This window comes from Psammomys obesus, unplaced genomic scaffold (genome assembly GCF_907164565.1).
Source record: "Psammomys obesus unplaced genomic scaffold, mPsaObe1.curated_primary_1811, whole genome shotgun sequence".
Classification (NCBI taxonomy): Eukaryota; Metazoa; Chordata; class Mammalia; order Rodentia; family Muridae; genus Psammomys; species Psammomys obesus.
The window spans coordinates 12,870,027-12,888,763 of NW_026596131.1; the positions used below are offsets into that span (position 1 = coordinate 12,870,027).

An 18,737-nucleotide genomic window follows, 5' to 3' on the forward strand; every position below is an offset into this window, starting at 1 on the left:
CAGGCCAGAACTGAGTTAGGGGCTGGCACACACAGTGTATTTTCCAGCAGGGTTTCTATGTGGTGTGAAATGGGGAAAAAAAAAAAAAAAAGGCTGTCTGCACCTAGTGTATTCTGGCCACAAATTTTTCTTCCGGAAAAATTAAGAGAAATGAAGTTTATTACTTGCTACAGCTTTAGAACTTAAGTGAAAACCTTATCTAGAACTAACGAGGAGTTTTAGCAGTGTAGTACACTTCTATTTGGTTCTGGATGGGGTCAGATGGGCCCCAACAACAACTGCAAGAAAGAGTTGCACCGGAGTCTAGATTAGTGAAGCAGTGTGGGCCCCTGAGCAGCTCTGCCACTGAAAAGCTACCCCAGGACAGGTGGCAGTTCACAAAAGCTGCATCCTGAGCTCCCTGCACAACTTGCAGGCAGCTGCACACAGTAATCTCCTCCAAGCAGGAGTTGACTGCCTGTGTAACCTCACTGAGGGCTTTTGTGAATCCAGGACTGTTTCATTTGGAAGCAGCTACAGGAGTCCTCTAGCCAAGAAGTCTCCCAAAATATGTGTTGTACCGAAAAATAGTCATTATTCAGCCAACATTTTGATATAATCAAACAAGAAGCTCTGCATGAGCACAGAGTATTGTCCTCATTTTACCCAGGCTGTCCAGGAGATGGCCATCCAAGTGCTTCAGAGCTGCTTCATGTGCTGATCAGATAGAGCTCTGTAGTATTAAAGTTATTTTTATACAACTCTGTTTTGTTTCTCAGTTTCTCTCTTACCCTGGCTATCACACACACAAAAAATTGAGATTCTTTTATATTACTTCAACAAACTTTGCAACACAAGAACTGAGCGGTTATTACTCTATTCTTAATCTTCTAAGCTAATTTGGCTTCCTCCCAGTGTACATCCCAGAGATACTTGCACTTTGTAGGTTTTCTTGATGAGCTCTCTCTCCTGCTCCCTCCTAGACATCTGCCTGTGGCTGAATCCCTACTTCCTCCTCTAACTCCTCCTCCCCTGGCTGGCAGAAGTCTAGCCCTGTTCTCTGTACTGCTCATCAATTGGCTGCAAGCTTCCTTATTGGGATACTAGGGGACAATTGGGGAATAGTGTTTATACAACATTGAGACAAGAGATTCTCAAAACAAGGATTACAATCAGAAAAGGGGGGGTACAGAAATCAGCATTTGAATTAGTCAATAACCTTATGCTTGCAATGTAGTGTCCTGCCACATTGTCTAGCCAATCTAGCCTTTAATCTAGATCATTCTAAGAATTTTTTTTCTGAATGTAAAGGCAATTGAATCACGTGTTTTGACAGCCTTCTTATAATGCTCCAACTTTTCTATCAACAGGCATACCAACGTTTACAAATCCAGCAGCAGATGTTACAGGCCCAGCGGAATGTTTCCGGACCCATGAGACAACAGGAGCAGCAAGTGAGTGTTGTTCAGACTGACTTTTACCATTACGTCTAATTCTAGTAGAAGAAACCCCAGTGGATGAATCTTAGCTTGGTATTGGCTTTTCTCCAGTTGAACCTCTGCTTTGGAAAATCCTGGGACCAACTAGGTTTGGGACGAAGCTGGCCCCAGCTGGTAGTGGCTGAGCTATGAATATCCTCAGTCTATAGATCAGTCTGTAGATCAGCCATGCATTCTGCCTCAGCCTGGCTAACATGTACGAGTATCTGTGTGTTTCCACCAGGTTGCGCGCACAATCACTAACCTGCAGCAGCAGATCCAGCAGCACCAGCGCCAGCTGGCCCAGGCCCTGCTTGTGAAGCAGCCTCCACCTCCGCCACCCCCGCCGCACCTGTCTCTGCACCCCTCTGCAGGCAAATCGGCCATGGATAGCTTCCCCCCTCATCCCCAGGCTCCCGGCCTTCCTGACCTGCAGACCAAAGAGCAGCAGTCTTCACCCAACACCTTTGCTCCTTATCCTCTTGGTGAGTCTTCTGTGGACTGAAAAGCTACACCAGGTAGAGGTTTCCTTGAGTACCTCCTGTGATAACCAGGAAGCTGTGCAGTAGGCAGAATAGCAGGCAGTACTGAGATAGCATGTCAGAGGCAGAATCAAAGAGTGGACCTCTCAGGGCTTCTTCTTGAGGGCACAACACTGCCTTGAGCATAGCACAAGTTTCACTAGTACCAAGATACGTGGTACACTTACTTGTAATTCAAGCACTTGGGAAGCAGAGCAGGACAGTATGAGTTCATGACTAGCCTGAATTATTCAACAGGGCCTAGTTTGATCCCTGGTGCCTGTGGCTAAGGAATAGTGCTTACGAAAATCCTCTGTTGCAACGAAGTCCTTTCAGTTCTTCTGGTTTATCATCTTTACTGGTTTTGTTTTTGTTTTTTCTTTGAGACACCATCACAAACTATAGCCCAAGCTAACTAAAATTCTCAGCCTCCACCTCTCAAGTACTGAAATTATGGGTCTCTACTATTCTTTTCTAGCCTCAGTCCTCCAGCCTCAGTTATTGAGAGGAGTTTGTCTCATCTGGCCAGTGATGTTCAGACTGATGATACAGACTGTCTGTAAGGGTGGTGGCTGATACTCACTTCTATAGTACAGGTGTGTGGTTACTGCCCGGCACAGAACCTGACCTGTCAGAACAAGCTTAATGCTGGAGACCTTCTGCTACCAGCTGGGGAGAAATGTCACCAGGAGCTAGGAGAGGCATTTCAAGAATGTTGCTTATAGCTGGCAGAATCTAGAATCTATGGACATGGGGCAAGAGGAATAGTAGCTTCAAATAGCCATCCCCAAAGAAACAAAGGCCAGCTGGATGGCAGTGAATTAGTTACCGTGGCTTACCTCCCTCTTTAGAATGCTAGTACATATTTTTACAGAGAATGGTATGTCTTGTCTTCCTACCTGATAAGTAATAAATGTGTTATGCCTATATAATGAAGCTGAAGACTACTAAGCTATAGTGTATCCTCCATTATTGTCCTGTCCATCATTGTCAAGAATTGGCAAGACCTGACTTATGACTTAGACCTCCTGGGTACCAGTTCCAACCCACCACCACCTGGACCACTGCTAACTTGTATAATTTTTCTGGTTGCTCTTTGCCGCAACTGTCCTGTCTATGTGAAGTAGTATCACACAGGGTTCTTTTAAAGATTACATGAGCTTACATGAGTTAATAATATGTAAAGTTGGACATGGTGGTTCACACTTGTGATCCTGGTAATAGAGCTGCTGAGCCAGTTAGGTAGCCTTAGGTTCCAGGCCAGCCTGGCTTGCAGAATTCCTGCTCAATAAAATGAAGTGTACGGGCATGCATGTGTGTCTCCATGTGTGTCTGTATGTGTGTGTGTGTGTGTGTGTGTGTGTGTGTGTGTGTGTGTGGTTTGTTACAGTAATCTCATATGACAGCTTTATGGTGAGTTCTGTTCTAGGATGGTTGTTGAGAGCAGACTCTACTCCATTCACCATCCCACAATGTCTTAGACCTGGTGTTCCTACCCTCTGACCTGCGTAGACTTTTACTTCTAGGAATTACCTCGTGCAGTGAATCTTTGAAATTAGATAGATTTATTTTGATAAAAATGTCAAACTATTGAAAGTATAGTTATATTTAGTATCTAAGATATAACATTTAAAATGATCATCTCATTAGGTATAGAAAACTTTGCCTGCAAAATGGTCTGTCTTGATGGCTCTTGCCTTTTCTCTGTAACAGCACAGATGGTGAAGAGCAGCTTTTTAGTAGCAGCCTATGGTAGGAGACCAGAAACCCATGTCGCTCTGGGTTCTGTCCCCTTTTTTCATTCATGCCGTCCAGGCTACAGTATTTCTTGCCTGCTGGATTTGATGGTGTCAACAGGAACAGTGACCCCAGTGGCTGTCAAGAGCCAAGAGCTGTCAAGAGCCAAGTGGAGGAGGCACACACTTTTAGTCCTAGCACTTAGGAGACAGATCTCTGAGTTCAAGGACAGCCTGGTCTATAGAGCGAGTTCCAGGACAACCAGAGCAACCCTGTCTTGGAAAAAAACAAACACACAAACAAACAAAAAAAAGAGCTCTCAAGAAGTAAGGTTCACTGCTACCACCATGATAAGCTAAAGATAAATATACCTGTGATCTCAACATTAAGGAGCTGATTGCTATTAGTTCAAGATTAGCCTGGGTCATAGCAAATACCAGACCAACCAGGTCATGTACCAAGAAACCTCCCTCAAAACAAACAAACAAACAAACAAAAATCATATAAGATTAAATTTTTTAATTGAGTCCCAGACAAATAGGTAAAAGTTTTTGAGTAATGAAGAAGTTTCCAGATAACAGGATACAGCAGAGAGGAGCCCTGCTGTGTTCAGGGACAGTCCCGTGAGAGGGCCTCGACAGCCTTGTTGCTGCTTTACCTGGTAGATGTGTATAAGGGAGTGAAGGCTAGACAGCAGAGGCTGAGAGAAGGCAGTGCCTGGGCAGCATCAGATTTACATAGCTGTTCTGCTCATAAGTATGTGACTGTATAAACACTTCAGTGGTTGAGCAAAAATGGGATGCATGCCCATTGTCATGACACACATCTTTAATCTCAGGACTCCGGAGGAAGAGGCAGACAGATGTCCTTGAGTTCCAGGATAGCCTGGTCTATGTAATGTTCTGGGACAGGGACACAGAGAGACCTTGTCTCAGAAACAAAACGGGTGGAAAAATCCAAGTGGGTGCACAGAGCCTGCTTTCCACATGGCAGTAGCACCTCTTTATTTGGGCAGGACAGAACCTGTTCAGTTTGCCTTAGAACAGGCCCTCAGGCCCACTGGCCTCCTTGCATCTCCCACCCACATGCTGTCATGGCTGTTTGAGTTCACAGCTTCTGCTCTAAAATTTAGAACCACAATATTGATTCTGCTTGAGTGATAGAGTTTCCTCTGCCATGACATTGGGGTTTTGCAGTGGGCACACGGGTGTCCAGAGGCCGCATAGGATCCCACAGGAGCTCTCATAAGAGAGGGAGGAAAAGCCGGCCTCTGTGTTGTTGCCTGCTGCTTCCTGCTGAGTGTCTGGCCCACTCCCAACTTGGCTAGAGCAGTACTCAGTGGGTAAGAGCACTGGCTGTTCTTCCAGAGGACTGGGCTTGATTTCCAGCACCTATTTGGTGGCTCACAACTGTCTGTAATACCAGTTACAGGGTATCTGACTCCTTTTTCTAGCCTCTGTGGGCACCAGGCATGCAAATGATACAAAAAACACCCATACATATACATTCACACATAAATATATATATAATAATTTAAATTTTTAAATATTAGAATATTTTAAAATATTAAAAATATTTGAAAGTATGTAAAGAAGGAAAAAAACATTTTTTTTTATCAGCATTAAAATTTATAGTTAAAGCCAGGTGGTGGTGGCACATTCCTTTAATCCCAACACTTGGGAGGCAGAGTCAGTTAGATCTCTGGGAGTTTGAGGCCAGCCTGGTCTACAGAGCAAGTTCGAGGGCAGATGGGTACACAGAGAAAGTCTTGAAAAAAGAAAATAGGGGAGGTTTTTTTGTTTTGTTTTGTTTTGATGAGGCAGCTAGCGCCTGTAATCATCCTAGAGCTTGAGAAGCTGAAGCAGGATGGTTGCCATGAGTTTGAGGTACACCTGGACTATACAGTAAGCCTAGGCCACACTGAGATTCTATCTCAAAAAACTGGAGGAATGGTTCAGGAGATGATAAGGGCACTGTCTGCTCCTCCAGAGGCCCTAAATTCAATTCCCAGCAACCACATGGTGGCTTAGAACCATCTATACTCAAATATGAAGCCTTCTTCTGCCATACAGGTGCACATGCAAATAGAACACTCATTGATAAAACAAGTAAAATCTAAAAAAATAATAATTTAAAAAATTACAGTTGAGGGGGCTGGAGAGATAGCTCAGAGGTTAAGAGCACTACTTACTCATCCAAAGGTCCTGAGTTCAATTCCCAGCAACGACATGGTGGCTAGCACCCATCTATAGTGAGATCTGGTGTCCTCTTCTGGTGTTCGGGTATACATGCAGGCAGAACATTGTATATATAATAATAAAAATAAATTACAGTTGAACGAGGTGTATGCCTATAATTTCAGCATTTGGGAGCCTAAAGTGAGAAGGTACACATTAGAGCCTACAGATTAAAATTTTATCTCAGAAAGAGGAGAGGGTGTGAACGTGGTGGCACATGGCTAGAGCCAGAGACAGAGTTCTGTGAGTTGGAAGCCAGCCTGGTCTACAAAGTGAGTTCCAGGCCAGCTAGGAACTACAATGGTGAGACCTTGTCTCAAAATTAAAAAAAAAAAAAAATCTGTAGGGGCAGAGTGTGGAATTAAAATGGAAGTGTGTGACTCTACCTGAGGGTGGAGGCTGACTCTCCAAGAGGGCTCTCAGAGCAAAATCTTTCAAGGGAGAGACAAATACTAACAATGTCTGTGTTTTCAGCTGGATTGAACCCAAACATGAATGTCAACAGCATAGACATGAGCAGTGGTTTGTCTGTGAAGGACCCGTCTCAGTCCCAGTCACGCCTGCCTCAGTGGACACATCCCAACTCCATGGGTAACTTGTCTAGTGCTGCTTCTCCCCTGGACCAGAATCCTAGCAAGCATGGTATGTATGCCCTCGCCAAATTCCTGGTCAACAGAGGGTTGCAATTGACTTATTGACAGGGTAGCCTGAAATATCATGTCCATTCCATGTGCTTCTATGAATGCAGCTCCAAGAACAGAAGAAAAGGAGTACCTGCAAGCTAACCATTAGATCTTAGCTCCAAACCCACAGATCATTGAAAGGATAGGTCAGAGCCCAGTACTCTTTAGTTAACTCCTTATCTGCCAACAAAAAGAGCCTGCTGAGTCCTGGAGAGCTGGCTCAGCAGGTAAGAGCAGTATTGCTCTTGCAGAAGACAAGTTCTATCACCCATGTTGGGCAGCTTACAACTGCTTGTAACTGAAGCTCCATGGCCTCTATGGATACCTACACTTGCACACATATACTCACACGTGGATACAAATACATAATGAATATTTTTTTTTTTTTTCTTGGGGTTGGGGATTTAGCTCAGTGGTAGAGCGCTTGCCTAGCAAGCGCAAGGCCCTGGGTTTGGTCCTCAGCTCTGGAAAAAAAAAAAAAGATTTTTTTTTCTTAATGTCAAAAGATAGTGCTTTAAAGAAGAATCACCTTTCAAACAAGTAAAACACAAAAAAAATCAAATAGAAAGGAGAAAGAAACAAAACTCTTAATCATCATATTGGCCCAGAATGGGCTAGAGTGTGGCTCAGTGACAGGGGCACTAACAGTGACCTTGATTCAGTGGCTGGGCACTAGTCTTACATTCTTGAGGTCCTGAGTTTTATCCCCAGAAACAGAAAGGAACAAAAGAAATGTAATAGGGTATATAGTTTTCTCTTGATATAAAGTAATCTAAAGGGGGGGGGGGAACCCTAATGGTTAATTTAGCAAGAAAATCTCCATGTGACATCTGGGCCCTTTACCTGGTACCATCATAGTTGGTTTACTTTGTATAAATCAGTGCCTACTTTGTTCTTGTATAGTAGGGGAACCCCTGCAGAAAGGGGAGGGGGGACATAGACATGCCAGCAAACATGATCACTAACCAGAAAGACTCAAATTTTATACCCAGAAAGACTTATGATATACAGCTTCCCAAGGTATAACATTTCCAGATTGGAAGGATAGGAGCTGTTCTGTAATCCCAGCAGTTGGGAGGTAGAGGCAGGAGGAACAGGAATTTCAAGTCATCCTTGGCTACTTACAAGTTGGAAGTCAGCCTGTTTTATATGAGGCCTAGCTCAAAAAATATGTTTTTCTTAAATAAGATTTTTAATGTGGCTAGGGGTGTAACAGTCAATGATAGTTCAAGAGTCTTATGTTTATAACCAGAAGCACAAAATGTGTGTGGTGGCACATGCCTTTAATCTTAGCTCTTGGAGGCAGAAGCAGGCAGATCCCTGAGTTTAGAGCGTGGCCTATAGAGTGAGTTCCAGGACGGCCAGGGCTGCAAAAAGAGCTTGTCTCAAAATAAATAAATAAAAATTTATTCTTATTCACTGATAATGTGATATGAATTTGGTTACCTAAGAGACCAGGACAGTAGAATCTCTTGATCCCAAATGTTCAAACCTGCTTGGGCAAGTCTCTTTTAAAAGGGGGGTAGGTGTCCTGTAGAGATGGCTCAGAGGTTCAGAGCACTGGCCGCTCTCAGAGGACCTGGGTTTGATTCCCAATATAGGCAGCAACCAAATATTAGCTTACAGCTGCCTATAACTCCTATTCCAGGGGATCTGATGTCCTCTTCTGACATCCACAAGGACCAGGCACTCGTGGTAAACAGATGCACATGTAGGCAAAACATTCATAAAATACAAATAAAGACAAATTTTAAAAATAAAAAGGTGGGGAGGGTGTCACTAGTGAGATGGCTCAGCAGATCAGAGCACTTGACACACAGCATAATAACCTGAGTTCAAGTCCTCATAATTCATCTAAAATTCAGTGTAGTCACATACAGGAGCAGGTGGGAGGTTAGCTGCAGCTTGCTGGCCAGCAGCCTGGCTCCAGGCTCACTGAGAGACCTGTCTCAAGGAAGTCCGGGATAGATCAGGAGGCCTGATGGCTTCTGAACTCTGTGCATGCACATGGGCATATACACAAATCAAAGCTGTTGTAAGTTTCTGGACTGGGGCATTAGCTCAGGTGTTAGAGTGCTTGTCTAGGAGGCAAGGAACCTGGGGTAAAATGTGCAGCACCACTAAACCAAGCTTGGTGGCACGTGCCTGTGGTCTCAGCACAGAGGCAGAGTCAGGAAGGTCACCCTTAAACATAAGTTCAAGGGCCAATCTGAGGTATGTAAGACCTTCCAGCTTGACAACTAAAGCAGTTCATAGTGGCATACACCTATAATCCCAGCATTTGGGGAGGTAGAGATAGGAAGATCAGGAGTTTGGGGTCATTCTTGATGACATAGGGAGTTAAAGGCCAGTCTGGACTGTATGACACCATCTGAGAAAACAAAACTCAGTAGTGAAGTGCTTACTTAGCCTGTATGAAGCCTTGGATTTGATCCCCAGCACTGAAAGTAATAATAATAATGGTACCGGCTGGAAGGTGGTGGTGGTGTGCACCTTTAATCCCAGTACTCAGGGGCCAGAGGCAGGTGGTTCTCTTTGAGTTTGAGGAGGCCAGCATGATTTACAGAGAAAACACCAGGACAGCCAGGGCTACACAAAGAAACCCTGTGACAGGGGGAAACCAACAATAACAATGATGTGTGATTGGTACTTGGTGTGCCTCAGGGTTGGCCTAGCATACATGAGTTAGTCGTCCAAAGACCATGTTTGGGCTCACTGACACAGTCCTTAAAGACTCGTGTACAGCTCAAGGCTGACAGGCCTGTAACTGCCAGGGGCGAGCATCTGGGCCTGGAAGGGAAGGTGGTTGCATTATGTGCGTGCGCATCTTTGTCAGCACTCACTGTATTCCTGGTTCCTGTTCTGTAGGTGCTATCCCTGGAGGTCTAAGCATCGGGCCTCCAGGTAAGTCCTCCATTGATGACTCCTATGGCCGGTACGAGTTAATCCAGAACAGTGAGTCACCAGCCAGTCCTCCTGTAGCTGTTCCCCATAGCTGGTCACGTGCCAAATCTGACAGCGATAAAATCTCAAATGGCTCCAGCATTAGCTGGCCCCCAGGTAAGACTGCATTCAAGTGGTAGATTCAAGGATGCCCCAAGCCTAGGAGAGTAATTAGAACTGAGGGAGCCTGAATCTGCACTTTGGGTCCTGCAAGCATCGAGTCTAGAGCTTTGGGGTTTCTGTCGAGATTTTGTGAGGTACCTGGTGTCAAACATTGCTGTGCAGCTTCCCAGTTTAAGGTAGGGTAGGCCAGTGACCAGGAGGAGTGACAAGGGACACCAGCTCCCACCTGGTACCGGCATGTGGTAGCTGTTTCTAGTTTGTTCCAAAAGAATAACTGATCTAATGCCTTGTATCTAACCAAAGAATACCTCTGAACCTAACTATCGGACTTTTCAAATTCCTACAAATGTGGAAAACGAGTTTTAAATGTCAGGAGACAAGTAAAGGTGCTCTAGTACGCAGCCTCATTTTGGTTTCCATGAACAGAATTCCATCCTGGAGTTCCGTGGAAAGGTCTTCAGAACATTGATCCCGAGAATGACCCTGATGTCACTCCTGGAAGTGTCCCTACTGGACCTACCATCAACACCACCATCCAGGATGTCAACCGCTACCTTCTTAAGAGTGGAGGTGAGAAGCCAGGCGGTGGTGTCACACGCCTCTGATCCCAGCACTCAGGGAGGCAGAGGCAGGCAGATCTGTGTGTGTTCAAGGCCAGCCTGGTCTACAAAGTGAATCCAGGGCAGCCAGGGCTTGTTACACAGAGAAATCCTGTCTCAAAAACAAACAAACAAAAAGGGGGGGGGGGAGTGTTGCTGGAGTTGTGGAGGGCTGTCACCTTGCCTTCTATGAGCCAGTCTCCCGGCGGCTGTAGAGGCATCTTCTGACCTTGTAGCTGTGAGGCAGGTATGGCATCAGACATAGTCAGTACGTGTTTTGTTCACCTGACCACTGTGGCATCAGAAAATGAAAGGCAAAACCTGTGGGAAGACTGATAAGGTGTGTGCTTATGTTGACTGGCCTAGCACATGTGCTTCAGATTCTGGACTTTTTGATTTTGCAGAGACTGTCCCTAACCCATAGACACAAAACACATGACTGTGGGTTTTATTGCTGTGAAGAGACACCATGACCATGGCAGCTCTTGTAAAGGAAAGCATTTAATTGAGGCTGGCTTACAGCTTGGGTTTTTAGCCCTTTATGCCATGGTGGGAAGTATGGCAGTATGCAGGCAGACATGGTGCGGAGAAGGACCTGAGAGTTCTACATCTTGATCCGAAGGGAAAGGCCGAGAGTCACACTGATTGTAGCTTGAACATAAGAGACCTCAAAGTTCACCTCCACAGTGACACACTTCCTCCAGCAAGGCCACACTTCCTAATAGTGCCACTCCCTGTGGGCCAAGCATTCAAATACATGAGTCTGTGGAGACCATTCTTAATCAAGCCATCACAGTGACATTCACAGAAACCCTCTGTGGATGAAGAATTTTTAACCAGCAAGTAGTTCATATCATTTTTTTTTTTTTTAAATAGTTGTGTTAGGCAGTCACAGCTTCAGCTATTAGCCTTTTATGACAAGGGTTGTTTGTTTTTTTTTTGTTGAATTCTCTTTAAACTGGAAGGAAATTGAGCCTTCGCTCATCCCTCCAGTCTTTTTTACTTTTTTGAGACAAGATCTTACAGTGTCATCCTAAAACACACCAAATAGACCAGGCTGGCATCAGACTCGGAGAATCCCCCTGCCCCTGCCTCCAGAGTGCTAGGATTAAAGGTGTGTTGAAGGCGAACTTCACCACTGCTAGCTTTAGTCTGTTTTCCTGCCTTGTCTTGATGATGTCTTTGGCACAGCTTCTGTGAGACACGAGAGTGTAGGAAACCATACTACAAAGCTAGAAAACATTAACATAGGATTTAGACACATTTCTCACATGTTCAAACAGCACCCGTCTTGTGATCTTAGACTGATGACGTTAGTGGGCTGAATAATAGCTTAGGAGGGTTGGTAGAGCAGATACCTTGTACAACTGAAGACTCAGTGCACAGGAGTTACTGTCAGGAGAGGTCATGGCATGTACACTGGTGCAGTTGACTGAGCTGGAGACTATGGCTTAGCCATAGACTCTGTGTGTTGGTGGGCATAATAGTCCAGCTGTGCCTGAATCTCAGTTGGAGGAGCTCTTCTGCCCTGCTTCCAACAGATCTGCAACCATGCCCATCCTTGTTTTCCCACAGGGTCTTGATTTGTTTACAGACTTGAAAAAGAGGCATGGTGAGAACCAAACCAAGCTGTGAAGAAGCCAGGTGTCTTAAGGGTAGCCCAGTGCCCACATGCTCTCTAGGTGCAGGGACAAGGCTCTCTCAGAGTAGAAGGCAATGGCTCTGGGTGTCCACAGTGATTGGGACAGATGCCTCCTCGCTACCTCAGGTCCCTGAGGGAAGTGGGACTAAGAACTAGGACCAGAAAAGTTCTTGCTTTTATGTATACCAAGGTTTATACTAAGAAGTCTGGATTTTTTATTTTTTTAATTTTGTGTCTTTTGCTTGAGCTTTAAAAGAATAAGAATTGCCTTATATTTAAATTCTTATCCTTTACGGAGGGAAAATCCCTGTGATATTCGGCATCATGCCATGGTATTTTAGCTGTCTTATCAGTGGTTCTCTTCCTATGACTTACCCCCCTCAGGTGGTTCCTACCCATGTTTCTTTGGTTTTCTAAAACTTTCAGGAAGGCTTATTGTCAGCTTTCCCAGGAGCTAGGAGGTACAGCCCTGTCTTCTTCCTATGCTGTATCATGCCGGAGCTCCTTGTACCCCAGTCACTGCACACTTGATGCTGACCAGCCCATCTTAGTGCATGTTTGGTTCTACAGGGATCTCCCCCCCCCCCCATCTTCTCAGAATGCCTGACCACTCAGTGCCTCTGGCTGCAGTGGCTCTTTCAGCAGCATTGCCTCACCGTCCAGTGCTGGAGGTAGGAATTGGTCTCTTGGCCTGTAGGTAGCTTTTCCTTTCTCTCCCTAAACAAAACCTGGGCAAGATGGACAGGGAGGCCATGTGTGATGAAGGCAGGCATGGCCTTGACCAGTTCAGCAGTAGGAATATGTGTCCTTACATGCAGAATGGAGGTGGTCATGTCTCCTGGGGTGACAAAGGCCACACGATATGTAGGTCCCACGTAAGCAGGTCAGCTTCCCCCTTCTCCCACAGCAACAAGATGACCTTGTGAGGCTCTGGAAGTGCACAGCAGGCAGCAGCGTAGATGTGTGCCTACCTGGGCTTGAGGTTGAAGGGCCAGGACCCACTGTGAAACCGAGGTCGTCAGGGTACTCATGTTCCACTCTCCTCTCATGTGGTGTCTGAAGTGCTCTTAGGACACCACAGACCTCACCTCACAGCTCCTACACGTAGAACACGTCTTCTAGTGAAATAGAGAGAAGTCTTTAAATTATTAAGTTATTAAATTATTTTAGGGTTTTTCTATGTAGCCCTGTTAGCTGGCCTCAGACTCACAAGAGATTCACCTGAATCTGCCTCTGAAGGTATGTGTCACCACAACAGGTTGTGTAAAAACTTTCTTAAGAAGATGTCTGCACAGCCAGTCATGGAATCCCGCCTTTAATCCAGCTTTAGCATAAAGCTTTAATCCCAGCAGTTAGAGGGCAGAGGAACTCGGCAGATCTCTGTGAATTCAAGGACAGCCTGGTCTACCAAGTAAGTTCAGGACAGCCAAGGCTACACAGAGAAACCCTGTCTCAAAAAAAAACAAAAAGAAAAAGGAGATGTGTGCACACTATCTTAGATTTGTGGACAAACCTGTATTTCAACAAACCTCAACCGGATTGTTAAACTGCTGTAGTGCACCTTGCTGCACAGAGCTGCTGCAGGAAGATAGTTCTGAAGCCTCTCTTCCTGGGGCATTCCTGTAACGTTCTGAGCCTGGGGAAGAAAGCAGTGTTGATGTAGCTCAGCACCACGTTAAAAAACCAAGTTGGTGCCACTAGATTGTTTTCACTCTTACTAATGTTGAAAAAGAAGTATATTTACAGCTTTTACACTTCCAGTGGGAGGTAGCTAAAGAAATGGGCAGAAGAAAGATCACCTTTCTTGATAGCATCTGGTTGACAGTATTTGTAGTGTGTGCGCACCGAGGCCGCAGTCCTCCCATTGTCCATGCTGCTGTGCGTGTGACAGTGGAGTGGGGCATATTTGTATGGCAGGGTCTCAGGAGCACACAGGGGATGGTGGCAATCGTTGGCAGATGAAGGATCTGGGGCCCATGGTGGCCGTTGCTTTTGTGTTTCTCCCAAAGAGTTCCAATAACTGCCTCCCCAGCCAGCATGCCTGGTGCTGCATCTCAGTCCAGAAGCAGTGGAGACATCCGTGTCTATAGCTAGACAGTGGCTGTGGCAGAAGTGTCTGTCAGAAGGAGCATTCTCTGACAGGGGACTAATGCTCCTAGAGATTGCACAAGAAGCACATGTGTAGGCTATGCTTCTGATGTGACCGTCCCAGCACAGCTGATGATGATTAAAGTCTGAACTTGAGAGGGCTGGTGGTGTGGCCCAGTGGACAGGGTACTTGCCTAGCATTCTCTGAGCCCTGGATTCCATTCCCAACACCAAATCAGTCAGGCCTGGTGACACACACCTGTAATCCTAGCACATGGGAGGCAGAGGATTACTACAAACTCAAGGCCAGACTGGGCTACAGAAGAAGATCCTACCTCAGTCAAACAAACAAAAATTTTAACAAGTTAAAAAAAGATTAAACTTCAAAACATTTCTTCACAGCAAATGTTAGCCAACCGAAGAAGTGTCAGCAGTTCAGCAGAGTCTACACAGGGCACACACAGTATCTTTGACCAGAAAGTAGAAGAGAGTAAAGCTGGGTGCAGTGGCACAGTCAGCAGTCCATCAGCCCAGGAGGTGAGGCAGGGAGGTCACCCAGCATGAGTCAGAAGCACCATGGTGCTTTGTGGCTGTTGTTTTCTCCCATCTGCAGTTACCCTGCCAGCTTCCCAAGCTGCAGTCGTTTCTCTGGCTGTGCACAAGCCCATCCTCTGTTTCTCTCCTAGGTAAACTGTCCGACATTAAATCAACATGGTCCTCAGGCCCAGCCTCTCACACGCAAGCCTCTCTGTCTCATGAGCTGTGGAAGGTACCCAGAAACACTACTGCGCCCACCAGGCCACCTCCAGGCTTAGCCAATCCCAAGCCTTCCTCCACCTGGGGCACCAGCCCCCTTGGCTGGACCAGCTCCTACTCCTCGGGTAAGCACTGCCACCTCCTGCGGAGAAGGGCGCTCATAGCTGCTCTACATGTGATTCAGGGAAATGTGCCTTTTCTATCCCGTGCCTCTCATCAGACCCTGGAAGCCTGGGACCTTAAGAAAGAGTTGGGCAGAGGCAGGCAGATCTCTGTGAGTTTGAGGCCAGCCTGGGCTACAAAGTGAGTTCCAGGACAGCCAAGGCTATACAGAGAAACCCTGTCTCAAAAAAAAAAAAAAAAAAAGTGAAGAGATGGAGCGTCTTATACAGGGCAGGCTATTGGACATACCTACTTCATGTACTGTATCCTCAAAAAGGCCATTCAGCCATTCTAGGCTTCCTACCCATCTCACCCAGCACAGAGGTCTTCATTTCTCCACAAGGTTCCATGGAAACATAAGGGTTTTCCAGACCAAAAACTAAGGCACCTTGGAAATGTACAGCCCTATAGAGTCCCTCCACCGAGTGCTTGTGGTCACTGGGCCCCTCTGCTACGTAGGAGAAAAGCACCCAGGCCTCAGTCAGCTGCTGACCCTCAGAGCAGTCCCCAGGCTCTTAGTGGCAGCCCTGCCCTGCCACATCTGCTTCACTTCGTTAAGCAGAAGTCCGAGTGTGTTGGTTCTAAGTGAGGGTTGGGGCAGAACAAAGTAGAGAATGGAACTTTGCAGGTGATTCTCAGGTACTTGTCGGATCTGCCGTCTTCCCTGCAACCCAACAGAGAAGAAGACAGGCCTGCTGGGAAGTCAGGGTTTGCATGGGCCACGGATGGACTCTGCAGTGATTATGAGATTGGGTGTATCGAAAGGTGCCATGGCTTCCACAGGGTCAAAAGACTAGAGCTGGCTAATTATTTTAAGTCAGACTAGAAATATGGCCTGTCGACTGAGTTCTTATCCTGTGGGCTTGTTACACAGGTTCTGCATGGAGTACTGACCCCTCAGGAAGAACAAGCAGCTGGCTCGTTCTGCGCAACCTCACACCCCAGGTACAGGTGCTGGCTGCTATGTAGGGGCGGCATGTCATACCAGTGGGTAGCTGCTTGTGGCCAAGAAGGTGCCTACTTTGCCCTTGGAGCAGGTAACTGTGTGTGTCAGGCATCTTCCCTCAGGGCCCAGAGTGGCAGAAGCAAGTGTAAATACAGGTAAGTGTGGGCAAGTACAGCCACATACTTCTCTCAGCCATGTTCCTGGTGGTTCGTTTGCCCTTCTGAAGCTGAAAACATCTTAGAAACACACCTTTCAGGGAGTTTGGCCACCTCAGCTATATGATCAGCTTCTTTAACCATTCTCTGGCACAGAACTAGCTTATCACTGCAAGGCTGCCAGGCTGCTGCTGTGCCTTTTGCAAGCTGCAGAACCCAGAATGGGAGTTTGGCCCTTCCCTCTGGCTAGTATAAGTGTAGTAGCCCACACTTGAGCTGCCTGGCCACAGACAAACTTTTCAGTGTCCGTTGCAGTCATGAGCCTGTCAAAGGAAATAGTTCTAGTATGCAGTGCATCCAGTTTCCGTGCTGTTGCTGCAGAGCACAGCAAGAGCCTGGAGGGTCACATCCCACCTTTGCTTCCTCCTCAGATCGATGGTTCTACACTGCGGACGCTGTGTTTGCAGCATGGGCCCCTCATCACATTCCACCTGAATCTGACCCAGGGCAATGCTGTGGTCCGTTACAGCTCCAAGGAAGAAGCCGCCAAGGCCCAAAAGTCTCTGCACATGTATGCTATGCCTCAGCCCCTCACACTGCCAAGTAGCCACAGTGTCCAGTAGTGTGTTAGGTGGAGGGAGGGAGTACTGTGGCACCCCAGCACTGCACCTCGGTAGTGCTTTGATCAGAAGAACTGTGCCTTTCCCAGCTCTGGAGCCTGGAAGTCCAAGGTCAAAGTATGGACAGACTTGCTCTTCCTGAGGCCCACTTCTTCTGTATGTAGGCAGCCATCCTCCCTGTCTTCATGCAGTCACTGTATTTGTGTCTGTCTGTCTGTGTGTGTGTCTCCTAGAGAGTCCAGTACCCACCCAGACTCCAGAGTTGCTCACAGCAGCCCACTGCCCCCTTGAGGGTGCTATCCATGCAGAGTACAAGAGTCCTCCCTCTGCAGTGTCACCTGAGGTGTGGGGCTTGACAGCTGAGCCCCCATGGCATAGCACATTTAAACATGCAGTCCACGTGGATTAGGTCATATAGCTTGTGACATGATCCTTTTGTCTGTCTTTCCTGGTAGCACAAACTCAGGAGTAAGAGTGACACACTTACCCAGCCTCTTGCCTTCTAGGTGTGTACTGGGAAACACCACCATCTTGGCTGAATTTGCTGGTGAAGAAGAAGTGAACCGGTTCCTGGCCCAAGGCCAAGCCCTCCCACCCACCTCCAGCTGGCAGTCCAGCAGCGGGGCCAGCCAGCCCAGGCTGGGCACCTCGGGGAGCACCCATGGCCTAGTGCGCAGCGACACTGCCCACTGGAACACCCCATGCCTGAGTGGGAAAGGCAGCAGTGAGCTGCTATGGGGTGGGGTGCCCCAGTATTCCAGCAGTCTCTGGGGCCCTCCCAGTGCCGACGATGCCAGGGTGATCGGCAGCCCCACGCCTCTCAACACTCTGCTGCCAGGGGACCTGCTCAGCGGCGAGTCCATCTAGGGGTCACAGTCAGTGGGGAGAAGAGAGCTGACCGTGCCAGGCCTAGCTCTGAGGCTCCACCTGATGGACAAGCTGCCCCTTCGAGTACCTCTGTCCAGTTCTGAAGATGAACCTTGGCCTCAGCCCTTGTGAACTGTTGAAGACAGTGCGGGCTGCGTTTGGTCAGTGTCACGTGCTAATGACAGGATGTTCCTCATAGCTTTTTATTTTATGTCGTCTTATGTTTGTACGGTGTGTTGTCATTTTGAGTTTTAAGTATAAAAGCTGCTTAGAATAGTTCTATCATGAAGGGCACTTTTCAGATTGTGGGCTGGAAAGGGTTATTTTATGGTGGGGTGGGGGGAGACTTGAAGCCTATTTAAAGTGAGCCTGTGATGATTATGCACATTACCAGAGGCGGCGGGCAGGCGGGACAGGCGCTGCGCTGTGCGGGCACAGAGCTGAGGGCGTGGCCAGTGCTCTCTGTCCCCCTGGAGCTGCCTATGCACATTACCCTTGTTTCATTACTTTTTCATGTCATTTTTTTTTATCCCAAAAAAATATTTTTTAAAAGTTAAAAAAAAAAAAAAAAGACATATCAAACATGCAAATACTTGAACCCAGCAGGCCAATACCGAAATGTGAACACTTCCACGTTGACATCCGTGCACAGAAACAGGCTCTAGGAAATGTCTACGTTTATAGCCTGCGTGTGCGTGCGTGCGCGTGCGGAACTGTGTGCGCGTGCTCTTGCACAGTTGACGCTCGCTGTGTGCTTGTGTCTGAGAGCGTGTGAGGGATTTAACTGTGGTCCCCCTTCTATTCCGTATATGCTTTTTTTTTCTTCATGTTGGTCAGATGTTCTCATTGTTGTTACTCGCTTCTAACTTTGCACTGAGGTGCCCCTGCCCTTCCTATAGCTAATCCTGAACAGCAAAGAGAATTCACAGGACAGGGCTGGCGACAATTCATGTGTAAATGTTTACTCAAGGACTCTGTTATTGCATTTAAAGTTACAGTGTATATCTCTGGAGAAATAATATGTCTATCTACCTTTAGCAGCTTTTCATTGTGGACTAATGCAAGAAGATTATTACCAGAGTATTGCACCATTTCCCATCTGGAATATAAAGTTAAAGAGAAAAACAAAACTTGTTGAACTGTGGCCATAGATCCTTGTAGAGAATGGGTGTCCCGTAAGGAGCGGGACAGGCACTTGGAC

General features: G+C 46.8%; 1 protein-coding gene across 4 annotated transcripts in view; it reads left to right on the plus strand.

Moving 5' to 3' along the window:
• The window catches only part of Tnrc6c (trinucleotide repeat containing adaptor 6C), a 114,397-nt gene extending 95,666 nt beyond the window's left edge, over positions 1–18,731 (plus strand). For all 4 annotated transcript variants that reach the window (XM_055592378.1, XM_055592380.1, XM_055592381.1 and 1 more), the window contains exons 14-22: positions 1,350–1,433; positions 1,702–1,942; positions 6,427–6,594; positions 9,504–9,695; positions 10,128–10,271; positions 14,717–14,911; positions 15,823–15,893; positions 16,481–16,620; positions 17,176–18,731. In XM_055592378.1, coding sequence (XP_055448353.1) covers positions 1,350–1,433; positions 1,702–1,942; positions 6,427–6,594; positions 9,504–9,695; positions 10,128–10,271; positions 14,717–14,911; positions 15,823–15,893; positions 16,481–16,620; positions 17,176–17,536 — 1,596 coding nt within the window. In that variant the 3' untranslated portion in view covers positions 17,537–18,731. The remainder of the gene's footprint in view (positions 1–1,349; positions 1,434–1,701; positions 1,943–6,426; positions 6,595–9,503; positions 9,696–10,127; positions 10,272–14,716; positions 14,912–15,822; positions 15,894–16,480; positions 16,621–17,175) is intronic.
• The last annotated feature ends 6 nt before the right edge of the window (positions 18,732–18,737 follow it).